At 48.9% G+C, this 18,903-nt stretch overlaps 1 protein-coding gene across 1 annotated transcript in view; it reads left to right on the plus strand.

Moving 5' to 3' along the window:
* The window catches only part of LOC147663847 (long-chain-fatty-acid--CoA ligase ACSBG2-like), a 159,197-nt gene that overhangs the window by 33,216 nt on the left and 107,078 nt on the right, over positions 1-18,903 (plus strand). The window contains exon 2 of the mRNA XM_086950155.1: positions 8,772-9,058. Coding sequence (XP_086806281.1) covers positions 8,772-9,058 — 287 coding nt within the window. The remainder of the gene's footprint in view (positions 1-8,771; positions 9,059-18,903) is intronic.

Consider the following 18,903-nt stretch of genomic DNA (forward strand, 5'->3'; position numbering starts at 1 on the left):
TAGCTTCTCTACTGCAGCTTCTACTCCTCTGGCTGCTCCCACCAGGCTGCTCCTCCTATGGGCGTAAAGCTGCTTCTCTATTGCAGCTTCTGCTCCTCTCATGGGGATGCAGCAGCTTCTGCTCCTCTCATGGGCATACAGCATCTTCTCTACTGCAGCTTTCCCTGCTCTTGCTGCTCTCACCAGGCTGCTCCTCTCATGAGCATACAGCAGCTTCTCCACTGCAGCTTCCACAGCTCTTGCTGCTCCTACCAGGCTGCTCCTCTCATGGGCGTGCGGCAGCTTCTCTACTGCAGCTTCCTCAGCTCTTGCTGATCTCACCAGGCTGCTCCTCTTATGGGCGTACGGCAGCTTCTCTACTGCAGCTTCCACAGCTCTTGCTGCTCCTACCAGGCTGCTCCTCTTATGGGCGTACAGCAGCTTCTCTACTGCAGCTTTCCCTGCTCTTGCTGCTCTCACCAGGCTGCTCCTCTCATGGGCGTACAGCAGCTTCTCCACTGCAGCTTCCACAGCTCTTGCTGCTCCTACCAGACTGCTCCTCTCATGGGCGTACGGCAGCTTCTCTACTGCAGCTTCCACAGCTCTTGCTGCTCCTACCAGGCTGCTCCTCTCATGGGCGTGCGGTAGCTTCTCTACTGCAGCTTTCGTTGCTCTTGCTGCTCCCACCAGGCTGCTCCTCTCATGGGCGTACGGCAGCTTCTCTACTGCAACTTCCTCTGCTCTTGCTGCTCTCACCAGGCTGCTCCTCTCATGGGCGTACGGCAGCTTCTCTAATGCAGCTTACTCTGCTCTTGCTGCTCCCACTAGGCTGCTCCTCTCATGGGCATACAGCAGCTTCTCTACTGCAGCTTCCACAGCTCTTGCTGCTCCTACCAGGCTGCTCCTCTTATGGGCGTACGGCAGCTTCTCTACTGCAACTTCCTCTGCTCTTGCTGCTCTCACCAGGCTGCTCCTCTCATGGGCGTACGGCAGCTTCTCTAATGCAGCTTACTCTGCTCTTGCTGCTCCCACTAGGCTGCTCCTCTCATGGGAGTACAGCAGCTTCTCTACTGCAGCTTCCTCTGATGTTGCTGCTCTCACCAGGCTGCTCCTCTCATGGGCATACAGCAGCTTCTCTACTGCAGCTTCCACAGCTCTTGCTGCTCCTACCAGGCTGCTCCTCTTATGGGCGTACGGTAGCTTCTCTACTGCAGCTTCCTCTGCTCTTGCTGCTCCCACCAGGCTGCTCCTCCTATGGGCGTAAAGCTGCTTCTCTATTGCAGCTTCTGCTCCTCTCATGGGGATGCAGCAGCTTCTGCTCCTCCCATGGGCATACAGCATCTTCTCTACTGCAGCTTCCTCAGCTCTTGCTGATCTCACCAGGCTGCTCCTCTCATGGGCGTACAGCAGCTTCTCCACTGCAGCTTCCACAGCTCTTGCTGCTCCTACCAGGCTGCTCCTCTCATGGGCGTACGGCAGCTTCTCTACTGCAGCTTCCACAGCTCTTGCTGCTCCTACCAGGCTCCTCCTCTTATGGGCGTACGGTAGCTTCTCTACTGCAGCTTCCACAGCTCTTGCTGCTCCTACCAGGCTGCTCCTCTTATGGGCGTACGGTAGCTTCTCTACTGCAGCTTCCACAGCTCTTGCTGCTCCTACCAGGCTGCTCCTCTTATGGGCGTACGGTAGCTTCTCTACTGCAGCTTCCACAGCTCTTGCTGCTCCTACCAGGCTGCTCCTCTTATGGGCGTACGGCAGCTTCTCTACTGCAGCTTCCACAGCTCTTGCTGCTCCTACCAGGCTGCTCCTCTCATGGGCGTACAGCAGCTTCTCCACTGCAGCTTCCACAGCTCTTGCTGCTCCTACCAGGCTGCTCCTCTCATGGGCGTACAGCAGCTTCTCTACTGCAGCTTCCACAGCTCTTGCTGCTCCTACCAGGCTGCTCCTCTCATGGGCGTGCGGTAGCTTCTCTACTGCAGCTTTCCCTGCTCTTGCTGCTCCCACCAGGCTGCTCCTCTCATGGGCGTACGGCAGCTTCTCTACTGCAACTTCCTCTGCTCTTGCTGCTCTCACCAGGCTGCTCCTCTCATGGGCGTACGGCAGCTTCTCTACTGCAGCTTCCTCTGATGTTGCTGCTCTCACCAGGCTGATCCTCTCATGGGCGTACGGCAGCTTCTCTACTGCAGCTTTCCCTGCTCTTGCTGCTCCCACCAGGCTGCTCCTCCTATGGGCGTAAAGCTGCTTCTCTATTGCAGCTTCTGCTCCTCTCATGGGGATGCAGCAGCTTCTGCTCCTCCCATGGGCATACAGCATCTTCTCCACTGCAGCTTCCACAGCTCTTGCTGAGCTCACCAGGCTGCTCCTCTCATGGGCGTACAGCAGCTTCTCCACTGCAGCTTCCACAGCTCTTGCTGCTCCTACCAGGCTGCTCCTCTCATGGGCGTACGGCAGCTTCTCTACTGCAGCTTCCTCAGCTCTTGCTGATCTCACCAGGCTGCTCCTCTTATGGGCATACAGCATCTTCTCCACTGCAGCTTCCACAGCTCTTGCTGATCTCACCAGGCTGCTCCTCTCATGGGCGTACAGCAGCTTCTCCACTGCAGCTTCCACAGCTCTTGCTGCTCCTACCAGGCTGCTCCTCTCATGGGCGTACGGCAGCTTCTCTACTGCAGCTTCCACAGCTCTTGCTGCTCCTACCAGGCTGCTCCTCTTATGGGCGTACGGTAGCTTCTCTACTGCAGCTTCCACAGCTCTTGCTGCTCCTACCAGGCTGCTCCTCTTATGGGCGTACGGTAGCTTCTCTACTGCAGCTTCCACAGCTCTTGCTGCTCCTACCAGGCTGCTCCTCTTATGGGCGTACGGTAGCTTCTCTACTGCAGCTTCCACAGCTCTTGCTGCTCCTACCAGGCTGCTCCTCTTATGGGCGTACGGCAGCTTCTCTACTGCAGCTTCCACAGCTCTTGCTGCTCCTACCAGGCTGCTCCTCTCATGGGCGTACAGCAGCTTCTCCACTGCAGCTTCCACAGCTCTTGCTGCTCCTACCAGGCTGCTCCTCTCATGGGCGTACAGCAGCTTCTCTACTGCAGCTTCCACAGCTCTTGCTGCTCCTACCAGGCTGCTCCTCTCATGGGCGTGCGGTAGCTTCTCTACTGCAGCTTTCCCTGCTCTTGCTGCTCCCACCAGGCTGCTCCTCTCATGGGCGTACGGCAGCTTCTCTACTGCAACTTCCTCTGCTCTTGCTGCTCTCACCAGGCTGCTCCTCTCATGGGCGTACGGCAGCTTCTCTACTGCAGCTTCCTCTGATGTTGCTGCTCTCACCAGGCTGATCCTCTCATGGGCGTACGGCAGCTTCTCTACTGCAGCTTCCTCTCCTCTTGCTGCTCCCACCAGGCTGCTCCTCTCATGAGCATACAGCAGCTTCTCTAATGCAGCTTCCTCTCCTCTTGCTGCTCCCACCAGGCTGCTCCTCTCATGGGCGTATGGCAGCTTCTCTACTGCAGCTTCCTCTCCTCTTGCTGGTCCCACCAGGCTGCTCCTCTCATGGGCGTACAGCAGCTTCTCCACTGCAGCTTCCACAGCTCTTGCTGCTCCTACCAGGCTGCTCCTCTCATGGGCGTACGGCAGCTTCTCTACTGCAGCTTCCACAGCTCTTGCTGCTCCTACCAGGCTGCTCCTCTTATGGGCGTACGGTAGCTTCTCTACTGCAGCTTCCACAGCTCTTGCTGCTCCTACCAGGCTGCTCCTCTTATGGGCGTACGGTAGCTTCTCTACTGCAGCTTCCACAGCTCTTGCTGCTCCTACCAGGCTGCTCCTCTCATGGGCGTACAGCAGCTTCTCTACTGCAGCTTCCACAGCTCTTGCTGCTCCTACCAGGCTGCTCCTCTCATGGGCGTACAGCAGCTTCTCCACTGCAGCTTCCACAGCTCTTGCTGCTCCTACCAGGCTGCTCCTCTCATGGGCGTACAGCAGCTTCTCTACTGCAGCTTCCTCTGATGTTGCTGCTCTCACCAGGCTGATCCTCTCATGGGCGTACGGCAGCTTCTCTACTGCAGCTTTCCCTGCTCTTGCTGCTCTCACCAGGCTGCTCCTCTCATGGGCGTATGGCAGCTTCTCTAATGCAGCTTCCTCTCCTCTTGCTGGTCCCACCAGGCTGCTCCTCTCATGGGCGTATGGCAGCTTCTCTACTGCAGCTTCCTCTCCTCTTGCTGGTCCCACCAGGCTGCTCCTCTCATGGGGGTAGAGCAGCTTCTCTACTGCAGCTTCCTCAGTTGTTGCTACTCCCACCAGGCTGCTCTACTGCAGCTGCCTCTGTTGTTGCTGCTCCCACCAGGCTGCTCCTCATGGGCGTACAGCAGCTTCCCTTCTGCATCTTCCTCTGTTGTTGCTGCTCCCACCAGGCTGCTCCTCTCATGGGCGTACAGCAGCTTGCAGAAGGCAGGACATCTGGAAATGCAAGAGACTAAACGAGTTATATAATGAAGATTTAATCCAAGGTAGTTCACCCACAGAAGTAGCGCCTCTCCAGTCCAGAGTCCAACAGGCAACTGGAGAAACCCATAGAACCCCAGACTCAAGAAGACTGCATACATTCAAAGGACAACATTTACTCATGAAATACATTCCAAGTTACGTAATCAATACATCATGAAATACATTCCAAGTTACGTAATCAATACATCACCACTACACAGCTTCTCTACTGCAGCTTCCTCTGCTCTTGGGTCTCCTACCAGGCTGCTACTCTCATGGGCGTACGGCAGCTTCTATACTGCAGCTTCTGCTCCTCTCATGGGCGTACAGTACAGCAGCTCCTCTACTGCGGCTTCCTCGGCTCTTGCTGCTCCTACCAGGCTGCTCCTCTCATGGGCGTAGGGTAGCTTCTCTAATGCAGCTTCTGCTCCTCTTACTGCTCCTTCCATGCTGATCTGTTGCTCTGCACCCAGCAGAGTCCCTAGGGCTGCCCTGATTTGTTTTCCCTGATAAAATGTTTTTTAATAATAATAATAATAAAGCCATTTCTTAAGCGCCTGGCTACACTCAGAACAGTGTGTCCCCGCGCTAGATTGCTACTAGTTCCCAAAAGGCAGATGTTAAAGAAAAAGAAAGCCAAGGTCAAAGAGGAGAGGGTGAATTAGATAACTGGAAACAGATGAGTTTTAGGTTTTGCGCGGAATCTGATTTCTGAAGGTTCCATTCGGAGGTCTAGCGGCAGTACATTCCAGTGTTTAGGAGCCAGATACCTGAAAGAACGACCACCCATCCTGGCTCTGCGGGTGCGGGGGAGATTAAACAGCATAGCTCCGGCCGACCTAAGATTCCGAGTGGGGCGGTGAATTGTGAAAAGCTTTTGCAGATAGCCTGGGCCTTTGCCCTGGGCGATGTGGTGTGTAAAACATAAGGCTTTGAATTTAATGCGTTCCTTGACCGGGAGCCAGTGAAGTTTCGCCAGAGCCGTCTTCCCAGATGCTCTACGAGGCAGGTTAAGTACAGGCGGGCAGCTGCGTTTTGCACGCACTGCAGTTGGTGCAGGCCTTTTTTACTTAAACCTAGGAGCAGGGCATTGGCATAGTCAAGGTGGGGTGTGACTAAGGCGTGGACAAGTGTCTTCCTGGCGTTGATGGGGAGAAGGTCAAGGACTTTACGGAGGGTTTTCAATATGCTGAAACATTTTCCAGTAACTTTACTAACTTGAGATTTGAAAGAAAGGTCAGAGTCAAGCATCACTCCAAGATTTCTGACAGAGTCCGTGGGATAGGGAATATTGCCCAATTCAGTAGGCCACCACATGTGCGACCAGGCAGAGGGGGATTTACCAACAACCAAAAGTTCTGTTTTTCCACCGTTCAGGCGCATACAGTTGTTATTCATCCATGTTGCCACTGATGACAAGCATTTGGAAAAGTTAGTAGCATCTTCCGTGTGGTCGAGCGTAAGCTTGATCATCAGTTGGGTATCGTCAGAGTAAGTGACAATATCCACCCCGAAAGCTTCAACTATGTGAGCCAGGGGTTCCATATAGAGATTGAACAAAGTAGGGCTCAGACTAGAGCCCTGTGGAACCTCCTGTCTCAGCTTCCGGGGGAAGATTTGAAAGGGGGACAGTGCATCTGAAAACTCCTATTTTCCAGGAAAGATTTTAACCAGGCATGGGCAGATCCCTCCACTCCCATATCTGAGAGGCAGGACAGCAGCATTGTGTGCAGCACGGTGTCAAAAGCTGCACTGAGGTCTAATAGAACCAACACTGCTGTCTGTCCTTCATCCACCATTTGTCTAAGACACTCAGTGGAATAGAGGACGGCTGACTCCGTAGAGTAGCCGGCTCTGAACCATGATTGTGTGGGGTGGAGGAGGGATTCCTCCTTCAGATATTTCATGAGTTGGCCATTTGCCACTTTTTCCACTATTTTCATACAGAAGGGAAGAAGGGAGATGGGACGAAGATTTTGAAATTGGGAGATGTGGACATTAGGTTTTTTTTTCAGAGGGATAACCTGGGCTGTTTTCCATGCATCAAGCACATGGCATTCTTGGAAAGATAGAGTGACGATATGTGTAATCTGATCAATCATACTCTCCAAGACTCCTTTACAGCGATTGGGACGACTCACGTCACAAGGGTAGCCAGACTGTATGCTGTTAGCAATGTTCAGCAATTCCTGCCTATCTGGTACTTTAAAACATGTCAAACGAGGTTTAATGGTAGAGTTGTCTCTTACTTCCCCTTTTTTTATCGAAGGATCAACGTCGTCTGTAAAGGTGGCATGGATTTTGCCGACCTTGCCAACAAAATAGTCAGCTATGGAGTCACATAGCTTGCTGGAGTAGGTGTCTTGGGCTTCGAGTCTGGTCGGGACCGTTAGTTCTTTATAAATGGCAAAGAGTTCTCTAGTGGGGTTGTCAGCAGATTCTATTCTACCCTTAAAATGGGCGCCTTTAGCTGATCTTACAAGTTTATGTTTTTTTTTAGTTCAGTTCTATAATGTGACTTACATTCTGAATTGTAACTTTTCCTCCAGCATCTTTCCAAGTTTTTGCATTTTGCTTTGGCTTATTTGAGTTCTTTAGAGAACCAAGGGGCAGTTTTGATCTGTCTTGCGGGAGGTTTGAGTGTCCAGGGTGCTACAATATCAACGCATTGGACACCCATTTTTCGTAACTATTCCACGCCTCCAGCAAAGTGTTGCTAGGGGGCGGGGGGTTCGCAAGTAGGGAAAATTTAAAGGTCTCCTGCTTGAATTTCTTCCAGTCTCTACGTTTCTGGGGTAAGGGTTTGTTAGTTCTAATTTCTGAAGGAATACCTTCTATTTCGAACGGAATGATAAAATGATCAGACCAAATCGTTCTGATTTGGGAGGAGACTCTAACACCCTCCCAGTTAGCAAATATAGGGTCCAAAAGATGCCCTAATTGGTGCGAGGGACCTAGATTGTAGGTTGAGCTCTAGGGATTTCAATGCTTCTGCCACAGCCTTTGCCTCCCCCCATTCGGTATGTTCAAAGTGAAGGTTTAGGTCACCCAAAATAAGACATTTTTTGTATCGAAGTGCCGGCTGGGTTATCAGTTGTGTTAGTTGGTCACAGAACTGTGCTGCCCCTCCGGGCGGGCGGTATATAAGCAGTCCGTTAATGATGTTTTTGGGTCCTGCTTTTATTGTGAAAAAAAATACCCAACTTACTTTGGATCTTCCAAGATCCCTCTGTCTCCCCGGAGCAGTGCATTATTCACTGGTTTAAGGTCACTCCGCTACCCTGCTCTTAGGCAGGTCACTCTGGGGGTTCCGGCATCCCAACAGGAAGTCCATCTGTCCCTTTGGTTAGAGCAAGTCCATCGCTGTCTTGGCCCAGACTCCATACCTCCCAACCAACCAGAATAGTATTTCTGTCACTTTTTTCAAGCCAGCAGTTACCTGTTTGCAAAAACTTTTTTCAAACTAGTTATCCTATTAGAAACATGTAATATAAAAAATATGGGATCCCATATTGCTATCTTGAGGTCCTGGTGACTTTAACAAACGTCTTGGCTGAACAAATGTCTCTGATAGGTAGAGATTCATGAGTACTTTCTTTCTCCAGGAGGCCACAAAGAGGTTATCAGTGTGTCCCAGTCCCACTCAAATAAGCATTTAAAGAACATTAGAAATAAAAGATGGAGCCTGAACGGGTCCATTGATAGTTACAAACAAAAGAAACCATAGAGATATCATAAGACTGCTTCTTAAGCTATACACGCCAGAACGGGGAGGGGGGAAGTAGGTGATGGATCAATTAATGAGGCTAGAAGATATAGAGGCTGCATTCCAGTGTCTTTGCCTGAAGGAAGACGTCCAGAGGAGGGAGGAGAGAGGATGAGAACAGTAATTAGTCACTCATCATAGTGTGTTAAAAGCAGGAGATTCTTTGGGAGGGATGGAAGGGTTAAATCTACTAAATAAATGGCTGGATAGTAGACCACAGGGTTGGGAGCCTGTGTGATGATGGAAATTGCCAAGTATAAGCTGTTAAGTGATCCGGAGTCAAGAATCTGTTGAGGTGAGTTCGGGTAGGAAAGCTTTGCCACAGCCATCTGTGAAGGTAGTCTCACTTGCCATGTTTCCACGAAGCAGGGACATGTGTAGACAGCAAATATATGTGCAACAGTAATCCAACATGCTAACAAATAAGGATGGAAGGAGGTGGGTGGCCAAGGAGTGAGCGGTGCAGGCACTTTTTGGCCTTTGCTGGCTCTAGCTGGCTCCCCGGTCACCCCAAAATTTTTAGCAATGCAACTACCCCTACCATCTCATTCCCCCTTAGGACAAAAGTCTGCAGGTGTGGGGAAGAGGAGCTGTCCCATCAAGCTGAATCTGGCCCCAGCGGACAACTTCTTGACAACTGAAAGGGATGGGGCGGTGAAATTACACACAGAAGAGACAGGACCAGCCTCAGAGCCTCCAGTCACCACCCACCAGATGTTATGGGATGCGGCCCAGCGTTTCGGCAACCGCCCAGCGATGGCAGTGAAGAGAGACGGGCAGTGGGAAACTATTTCATATCTCCAGTACTACCAGGCCTGCCGGGCAGCAGCCAAGAGCTTTCTGAAGGTGAGTCCAAGCAAGCCCCACTGTTCGGACTGGGAGGGTTCATGAAAGATGAAGATACTTGTTCCTGCTTAAATGCTGACAACAAAATAGTACAGTTCATGATGGAAAAATGCTTGGTGCAGTCAAACCTTAGAAATGTAATAAGATATATCTGTATACATTTGTGGACAAAATGTTTGTTTAATTTATTTGTTTGCAGTTCTATATGGAAGGTATCAGATGCTAGAGTCTAAGAGCACTTTACAAGAGAAAAACTGCATGTACTTGAGATTAAATTCAATATTCAAAACTGTCAGTAAATAGACAGGAAAACGTTAATGATAATTTACAACATTCCAATAGTTTCAGATTCCTACTACAATGTAACCTGGCATCAAACCACAGTCTACATATATACGCAACAGTGAAGGCTGTGGTACATTCTTCGTCTGAGGTGGTTAATTCGCACCTGGTGTGGCATAATGGCTCGAGGGAATGCAGTGGTGGAGACTTTTGCTAGTTATGCCACCCATCACCTGCTGTTGCTTCAATGTGATACCTCATGTCGGGTGGGTGTACCGCCACATGAGTCCTGTGCTTGTTGTGCCGTAGATTTTGAGCTGCACCTCACTGATGAGACCCAGCAAGGCTGATAGTGTCTGAATTGCCTGTGTTCAGGTACAGAGGAAACGGGAACTGCAGCTCAAGCTGGATTGTACCTTTTCGAGCAGAGTTAAGGGCCTGATCCGTCACAATGGCGATGGATATCACGTCCACTGAAATATAAATCCCGTAGTATAAAATGGCATTTATATTTCGGCGTATGGGATAGCCGTCATAGTAGTGACGGAGTAACCCATCCACTGAGATCTAAATCAGGCCCTAAGATTGATTTACAAACATATTGTAAATGATCATGTACTGTAACACCAAATGGTCAAAAGTGAACAAGTCCACAAGACCGTGTACGATGCCAATCATTAGTTCTTTCTGTTTGTGTTCATTTTCCCAGATAAGCCTCTGGGCAGCCAAGCTGTTATTTTGTTCCTATTCAACAAGCTTTCCTAGGATTACAATAAACTACACACAAAGAGAATTCTTTTACAATCCACAAAAAGTTATATCAAGAAATACAAACATTTAGGTGGGAGTCACAAAAGTAAGCTAACGCTTCTGTGTAGGTTTACTAATATTCGCTATTCACAAAGGTATTTTCTGAATAGTATCTTTACGACTGTGGAGTCTCTACATATAAAAAGACAGAACTGTCCCATCTTTTAATGTGCGGAGAGCTACACCTAATAAAGTACCTTTGTGAATAGCAAGCAAACACACATTTACCCTAAAGTGTAAGTGTATCTTTGGACTCTGGACCTTAGTTTGTGAAACCCTTCAAACTTCCAGACTGAGGCCAAAGTCTGCTTTATATGAATTATATGAGTTATATGACACAAGAAGCTGATCAGGTGCAAGAACTTGGGTGTATCAGAACCTTGCCTTACTCCAGTTTGTGTTAGTCAACCAATACTTGCCACTCCATAGTCTGTATCTGTTCACCCACATCCCAATCCCATTTGGACCTAACCTGTAACCTTTGTTGTGAAGCTTTCCAGAGTGCCAGACCACAGCCAGTGCACCAAGAGAAACAGATGTGACTTGGACCCTTTTGTAATAGTTATAAACCCAGCACTGCACATGTCTAACCACTGGTACAGAACACCCTCCAATAGAAGATGATGGAGGTAGTGACATGCTACAAAGAGTAAGTTACAATAAAAGTGTAGTTTGTGAATACCAAAAAGTAGTAGATTTTCTCAAAAGAGTAAGTTACTACAGAAATGCAGCTTGTGAATATCACTTTGTAGTAATTTCTGTGGTGTAGTTTGTGAACCACACCCATAGATTCAACAGACACTCAGGTCTAGTGTGCAAAGCCAGTGTCAGAGGGCTCTAGGTCAATCAGAAGTCACTAGACCCCAATGATGACAAGTGGGGTCTTTCACTTCCAGTGCCTTGGGGCATCCGCACTAAGGACTCTGAACCTGGGGACCAAGTACTCCTGTTAGGAAATTGAATCTTAGGGCAGAGTAGTCCAAGGCTGGCTCAGGGAAATGCTACAGGGTAGATATGCAGCAAATCCAAAAAATAGCACTAAACAAATGCCCAGATAAAGGTATGCAAATCGTCGGATGGTAAAAACCAATGGGAACTGCCTGTGAAATGCCTTGAAGCCACAAAGGGTTAACAATATTGAAAGGTCACAGCAGTTAAATGTCCCCCTGAATACAGTCTAAACCTGTCGGTCAGAGGTACCTTAAATCGTTTGTGCACTAACAGACCAACATCCCTAAAACTACGGCACATCACTATTGCCTTAATGTACTATTGTTTCATTTACAAAAAGTGGTCGCAAATTGTACCTAATCAACGTTTGTCAGGTAAGCCACAATTTCCAGCCTCTGTGATTGGCTGCACTCACAGGGATGGTGGCCTGCAAGGGACAGCAGACTACCATCCCTTTGATTGCATTTCAGAACATCAAACCTTTTTAAAACCATCCTGTGTTCCTTAAAGGAACCAGTGTTGGTTTAAAAAACAAAGGTTTGCAGTTTTGACATTTTTAATTATTTAATTATGTATTTATTCAATGTTTTATAGAGTGTGAACGTGACTCATTAGGATATCAGAGCACTTTACAGGGACAAATCACCAAAATGCAATGAAATGTCAGCAATTACATATGCAGGGTGACACGTCAGCGATATGCAGACAGAGTCCACAATTACATATGCAGGAATAATGAATCATGCATACTCATTTGGCTGTCCAGGGTTATCCCGAGATATTTGGCAGATTCCATTATGGTCGGTTTGCAATTAAGTGCTATGATCGAGTTGGTCCATTCCAGGATGTCAGTAGTGTTTTTACGGGGGGAAATGAGAAGGAACTCTGGGGCATATTATCAAGAACAGCATTAAAAATTATCACCGGTTTAGCAGCAGAAAACTGCAGCTAAAGCTGCGATAATGGGCTTGATAATATGCCCTTGAGAATTCCAATAGAAGTCCATGTTCTGGTGTCAACATAGGCTTCTATTAGAATTCTCCAGGGCATATTATCAAGCCCACTATCACTGCTTTAGTGGCGGTTTTCTGCCGCTGAACAGGCGATAATTTTAATGCCGTTCTTGATAATATGCCCCTCTTTTTTTGTGCATTCAGCTTGAGCTGGTTGCTGATGAGCCATTGAACCATTATCCTTAGAGCCTCATTCAAACAGTTAATCTCCTCTAGGGATGAGATTTTACAGTAGATCTGGTTATCGTTGGCGTACATGTGGAAGGAAATGTTAGCAGTGTGGAGTATGTCAGCTAGCGGTTCGAAGTAGCGACTACGGCACATCACTATTGCCTTAATGTACTATTGTTTCATTTACAAAAAGTGGTCGCAAATTGTACCTAATCAACGTTTGTCAGGTAAGCCACAATTTCCAGCCTCTGTGATTGACTGCACTCACAGGGATGGTGGCCTGCAAGGGACAGCAGACTACCATCCCTGTGATTGCATTTCAGAACATCAAACCTTTTTAAAACCAGCCTGTGTTCCTTAAAGGAACCAGTGTTGGTTAAAAAAGCAAAGGTTTTCTGTTTTGAAATTTTTTAATTATTTAATTATGTATTTATTTAAAGTTTTATAGAGTGTGAACGTGACTCATTAGGGTATCAGAGCACTTTACAGGGACAAGTCAGCAAAATGCAATGAAAAGTCAGCAATTACATATGCAGGGTGACGCGTCAGCGATATGCAGACAGAGTCCACAATTACATATGCAGGAATAATGAATCAGTACAGAGAATAGGAGCAACCAAGCAGACAAGAGATATTTCAGAATAACCAAAGCACTGCCACGAAGCAGAGTGCACAGTGAAAGAAAATTAAGGGAGGAATTTGCTCATAAGGAATGTTTTAGCTTCCTTCTTCAAGGTTGACAGAATAGGGATTCTATGTCAGGACAGGAGGCTCCGATTATGCTTAGTCTCATTTCTTTACTGACACATAGCAGCCAATCACATTACAGTAAAGAAAAAAACAGAAATACGTCACCCATGAACCCAGGGCAACCACAGAGTACACCCATAGTATATAAACAGTCTCAGAGGTAACCACTTCCTCTTTCTTTGCTGCTCCGCAGCCAGTTAAGTGCTTTTTCATTGTTAACTGTGTTTTCTTGCATTTACATGGTTACTGTATTGATTGTTATACTTGCGCGTACTCGCTGTATGCTTCGCGCTTTCATAGCGCTGCTTGTCACGTCTTTCGGCGTTTCTCAGGCTCCGGTTGCTCTTTAAGGGTCCGTTGCCGTTTTTTCTGCTGCAGTTCCGTCTGGGAGCGCGTGGTCGCCTCCCTTATGACAGGGCGCTTGCTGCCCGTGTCTTGTACTTGAAGTGGAGCGGGAGCAGGGGTTAGCGACTCGTGCGGGGAGCGCGAGCGCTCCTGAGTCGTTTTTGTTGACAGCAGGCATCCCGTGTCGCGCATGCGCATTGGTGATTTCCGGCTCGAGTGACGCCGGTTGAGTGAATGTCGTCCCTGACGTCTACGCCCACAGCCTGACTGGAACTTTTAACCCCGTGTGACGCTTTGGCTTACAGAGAGCTGGGGCAGGAGTTTTGAAGCTTTCGTGGCATAGGCTCTGCCTAGAGTGTTCTATTTGGTGCAGGCTTTGGCTCCCTCCACATTCTAATACTTTTTCGAGTCAGGTTTATTCCTGCTTCTTTCAAGCCTGCTTTGGGGTCTCAACACTCCCCCTTGACGTGTGTTTTTTGTCAACACTCCATATTGTTCAAGTCGTCTTGTGGGCACTTACCTCTACTTTGCTGTAGAATGGCTGATTATTTTGATGACGCTGAAGACGACTGTTATTATTATGCTGATGAGGAGGAAGGCTCCTTGGAACAGGACTTAGTTGAACAATTAGACAAGGGTGTTCAACAGTCCGTTAACAAAGCACTAGTACGTGCTATTAACCCTTTGAAACGTCATCTCAATCTCTATGCTCAACAGCAAGGCTGGTTGCCTGCTTCCAAGAAGACGGCGAAGTCGCCTGTTAACCCTCTCAAGACTGACTTTCAGCGTCTGGCTAAAAGTTTAGCAGCTGCACCATCCTCATCTGCTGGTCTTCACGAGGCTGATTCAGACAATGTGCTATCTTCAGCATCTTCAGACCATGTTTCCCCTCCACCTAAAAAACGGGTCTGTAAAGAACATTTTGTAGACGCTCCCGAGCGTCCTAAGGTGCTCAATTTCGAGCCTGCAGACATAATCCATCCAAACTCTTCCTCATGGGTGCCTTCTCCAGCTGTAGCAGCCTACATTGAGGCGCATATCCGCCAACCTTTTGAGGCTTCAGTTCGTGCCCGGTTGCGATCAGAGTGCCCGAGGCCTGATTTGTCTGCCCACTTGGCTGAGACTCCAGACGTTGACCCCATGATGGTCACGTATTTGAAAAAATATGCCAAGGACCCAAAGAAGGGCCTTGATAGATCTTGGCGGTCTTGTCAAGATAAAATGTTAGACCTGCTTGGGCCTCTCACTAAGATTTTGGACCTCGGTTTCAGAGCACAAGAAGCTTCTGCCCTTGTGAACCCAAAGGAGATGATCGAATGGGCGCAACGGGCGATTTGCCAATTGGGTAATGCGAACTGTGCTATGTCTGCGGAACGTCGCAGGTCCATCTTGTTAAAGCTTGACCCTAGACTCTCTGAATTGGCCACTTCTGAGTCGGGCCCTGAGGCGGACGGCCTCCTGTTTGGTCAGCCATTCCTTAAGGAACTTACACGCTTTGTATCCACCTTCAGTGGCATCGACAAGGCGCAGGCCTCCTTGCGGCGAGCCATGCGTCCGGTTTTTGGAAAGGCTGGACGAGGTAGGGGACGCTCGTTCGGCCGTGGCTCTGCCAATCAGTCCCAGAGAGGCAATTCCTCTCAACATAGAGGCTCCTACGACGCAGGTTATTCATCGAGAGCCAACTTTTATCCTTCCAGAAAAGGAAAAGGCCAGTACGGCAAAGGACGTTCCGGTGGTCATCAGGGACAGTACCAAGATTCCCACTCTACAGGTGAGCCTGATTCATGCATGCGATGTGATGTTGGGGGGTCGCATTCAGTTTTTCCTGCAGAATTGGCGTATGCTCTCCGGCGATGCTTGGGTGCTACAAACTGTTCAGGGGTTCAGGATAGAATTCTATCACCCGATGCATCAGACTTGTCCCCCTCCTTGTCTGCGTTTTTCTCTTCAGGATCAGGTTTGTCTCTCCGAGGAGATAGACTCTCTTCTAAAAAAGGGGGCGGTGATTCCAACCACCCGTCATCCAAAGGGGTTTGCCAGTTCTGTCTTTCTGGTCGAGAAAAAAGGGGGCGGTGCTCGTCTTGTTCTCAACCTGAAAGACTTCAACGGCGGAGTCGTCTATCGACATTTCAAGATGGAGGGCATCCATCTGTTGAGGGATCTCCTTCGAGAAGGGGATTGGATGGTCAGGCTGGACCTCAAAGATGCATATCTCTCGGTTCCGATTTACAAACCTCATCGCCGTTTTCTCCAGTTTCTTTGGCAGGGAGTCAGGTTGATTATTTATCTGGACGATATTCTCCTTATGGCGGATTGTCCTCTCAAACTTCTTCAACATCTGGAATTGTCCATCACTCTTTTACAGTCTCTGGGGTTTCTAATCAATGTCCAGAAATCGGTTTTGGTTCCAGCCCAGCGTATCGATTTCCTGGGCTTCCAGATCAACTCGGTTACTTGTCAACTTCTCTTGCCCAACCAAAAGATGCGTTATATCAAGAGAGAGTTGACGTCTGTTATTTCCAGACCGACTGTGTCGTTGAGGTCGTTGGCACGTGTAGTCGGTCTGCTGGCGTCCTCCATTCAGGCGATTTTTCCGGGTCCCCTGCATTACAGGGCAATGCAGCGCCTAAAAATTCTTCATCTCCGGAAAGGCCTCGGATATTCCGATCAGATTCCTCTTACGGAGGAGGTCCGGTGGGAGATGCAGTGGTGGTTGGACCACATGGAGGCCTGGAACGGCCGAGCCCTCTTCGGTGTGTCTCCGGATCTGGTGATAGAATCCGATGCCAGTCGGTGGGGCTGGGGAGCCCGTTGCGGTTCGGTCTCGACCGGGGGTCGTTGGTCCCCTCAGGAATTGAAGCTTCATATCAACTGTCTGGAACTCCTAGCGGGTTCCTTTGCGATCAAATGTTTTTCCCCACTGCAGACCAGTTGTTGTGTCCTTCTCCGGATGGACAATATCTCGGCAGTCCGCTATGTAAACAAACTGGGCGGGACCAGGTCCAGGATCCTGGCGGAGATCGCCAAAGATTTTTGGCACTTCTGTCTGCAGAAGAAGATCACTGTTATTGCGGAGTACCTTCCGGGATGCCACAATCAGATAGCGGACTGGCACTCCAGGCATCTCCGAGATTACAGCGATTGGAGGCTGCATCCCCGGGTCTTCCGTGCTCTCCATCGGCGTTGGGGTCCTTGCCAACTAGATCTCTTTGCCTCACGCCTCAATGCGCAACTTCCGCATTTTTACAGTTGGAGGCCGGACCCTCAGGCTCTGGCCACGGATGCCTTTCTCCAGCAGTGGCCATCGACCCTCTGCTATGCCTTCCCTCCATTTCTAATGATTCCCAGGGTATTGGCCTACTCCAAGCGATTTCAGACGGATCTGATTCTGATTGCCCCTCTCTGGAGGGCTCAAGCGTGGTTTCCGGTCCTTCTAGAAATGTGTTCGGCCCCACCGTTTCTCCTTCCCCCATTGTGGAATCTCCTGTTGGACCCTCTCGGAGATCCTCATCCCCTGATCCTCTCAGGCTCCCTCCCTCTTCTCGCGTGGAGGATCTCGGGGATCGCTGGTCGCTCCCAGGCCTTTCAGGCGACGCTTCCAGGCTCCTTAGTGAAGCATGGGCTCCCAATACTCACAAACGGTATAAGGGGTCTTGGAAGCGTTGGTGTGATTGGTGTTCACAACAACAAGTTGATCCCGTTTCAGCAGATATCAGCATGATTGTTAATTTCTTGGCCTCCTTAGCCACCTCTGGTCTGGCTTATTCGACTATCAACGGTTTCCGGTCTGCTATCTCGGCGGGTCATGCCCACATTGATGGGAAACCTGCGGGTGAACATCCTTTTGTTTCCAGGTTGCTTAAAGGTGTTCGTTTTGCAAAACCTCCCACCCCTAAGTATGTTACCTTGTGGGATGTTTCAGTTGTCCTCAGATTTTTGGAGGCCTGGCCTTCCAATACTTCCTTATCTCGCAAGCAGCTATCTGCAAAACTGACTATGTTGCTATGTTTGGTCTCATGTAAGCGCGTGTCGGATGTACACGCTTTGGATCTGGCGGGTCGCAGCTTCACTCCTGAAGGGGTTTCCTTTCGTCTCTCCAGACGTACCAAATCTAATACGCCTTCTATTTCTTATCCTTCTTTTCCTTCTCACCCCAACCTTTGTGTGGTTCAATGCCTGAAGGATTATGAGGTGAGTACCGCTTCTTTGCGCTCAGACATGCAGGGTCAGCTTCTGATTGCGTTACAAAAGCCTTTTCGCCCTGTTTCTCCAGCCACCTTGGCGCGCTGGGTGCGGGGGCTTATGTCTGAAGCTGGAATTGATGTTTCTGTGTTTGGCGCACACTCTGCACGTGGTGCGATGGCATCCAAAGCCTATTCCATGGGTGTTACTCTGTTTGATATCATGAAGGCTGCAGATTGGTCGTCTGCTTCTGTGTTTAAGACTTTTTATTTCAAGCCTATCGATAGTGTTGCTTCTGTGGTGGTGGATCAGCTTTAAAAAAGCATAATCGGAGCCTCCTGTCCTGACATAGAATTAAAAATTTGCAAACATTCGTGACAAGAATTTTCAATTCTATTAAGGACTAGGAGGCGAGGATTATCCCACCCGTTGTATATGCATGTATCTATTATATTGTTACTATGCAATGCTTCATAGATTTTTCCTAATGAAATGTGATGAATGCTTTGGTTTTTCTCTACCAACCCTTTATTTGCTCATGATTACACAGGATGTGTATTACGGCTTTGTGTCTCTTTTCAGGCTCTGATCCCAAGTGAGGTTCCTCCGGCTCCGCCCTTGTGGAAGTTCTGCTGCGAGTTTCTACTCCTCGTTGGCCTGCTTCTGTTCCTGTGGCTTTTGGAAGTTCCTCCGCCTCCTCGTTCGGATTTTGGTCCTTTCGGATGATGTTCTCCTTAGTTTTCTGATGTTTAATTGGTTCTTCCTACTGGATTTTGGACAAAGAAAGAGGAAGTGGTTACCTCTGAGACTGTTTATATACTATGGGTGTACTCTATGGTTGCCCTGGGTTCATGGGTGACGTATTTCTGTTTTTTTCTTTACTGTAATGTGATTGGCTGCTATGTGTCAGTAAAGAAATGAGACTAAGCATAATCCTCGCCTCCTAGTCCTTAATAGAATTGAAAATTCTTGTCACGAATGTTTGCAAATTTTTAATTCTTCTGATGGAGGACCACAGCGAGTTCCATGTTCTGGGTGCGGCCCCAGAGAAGGCACTGTTATAAGTTTTATCCTCACGGAAGTGGGGTGGCTGGAGCACCAGGTCTTTGGCGGACCAGGAGTTTCTGATTCCCCCAGATACCAAGAGTTTCTTGGCGAGATATGCAGGGAAATTTGTGTTTAGTGCTTTGCGCGTGATACAAGCCAGTTTGAGCTGGACTCTGGCTTCAAAGGGGATCTGGTTCAACGCCTTCAGATGCGGGGAGATGTGGTCAAATGTTTTTGAGCCTTCTTAAGAGTCTTGCTGCGGTGTTGAGGCAGGCTTTCAGGGGGCATTGGAGA

This window comes from Lissotriton vulgaris, unplaced genomic scaffold (genome assembly GCF_964263255.1).
Source record: "Lissotriton vulgaris unplaced genomic scaffold, aLisVul1.2 SCAFFOLD_2881, whole genome shotgun sequence".
In the NCBI taxonomy this organism is placed as follows: domain Eukaryota; kingdom Metazoa; phylum Chordata; class Amphibia; order Caudata; family Salamandridae; genus Lissotriton; species Lissotriton vulgaris.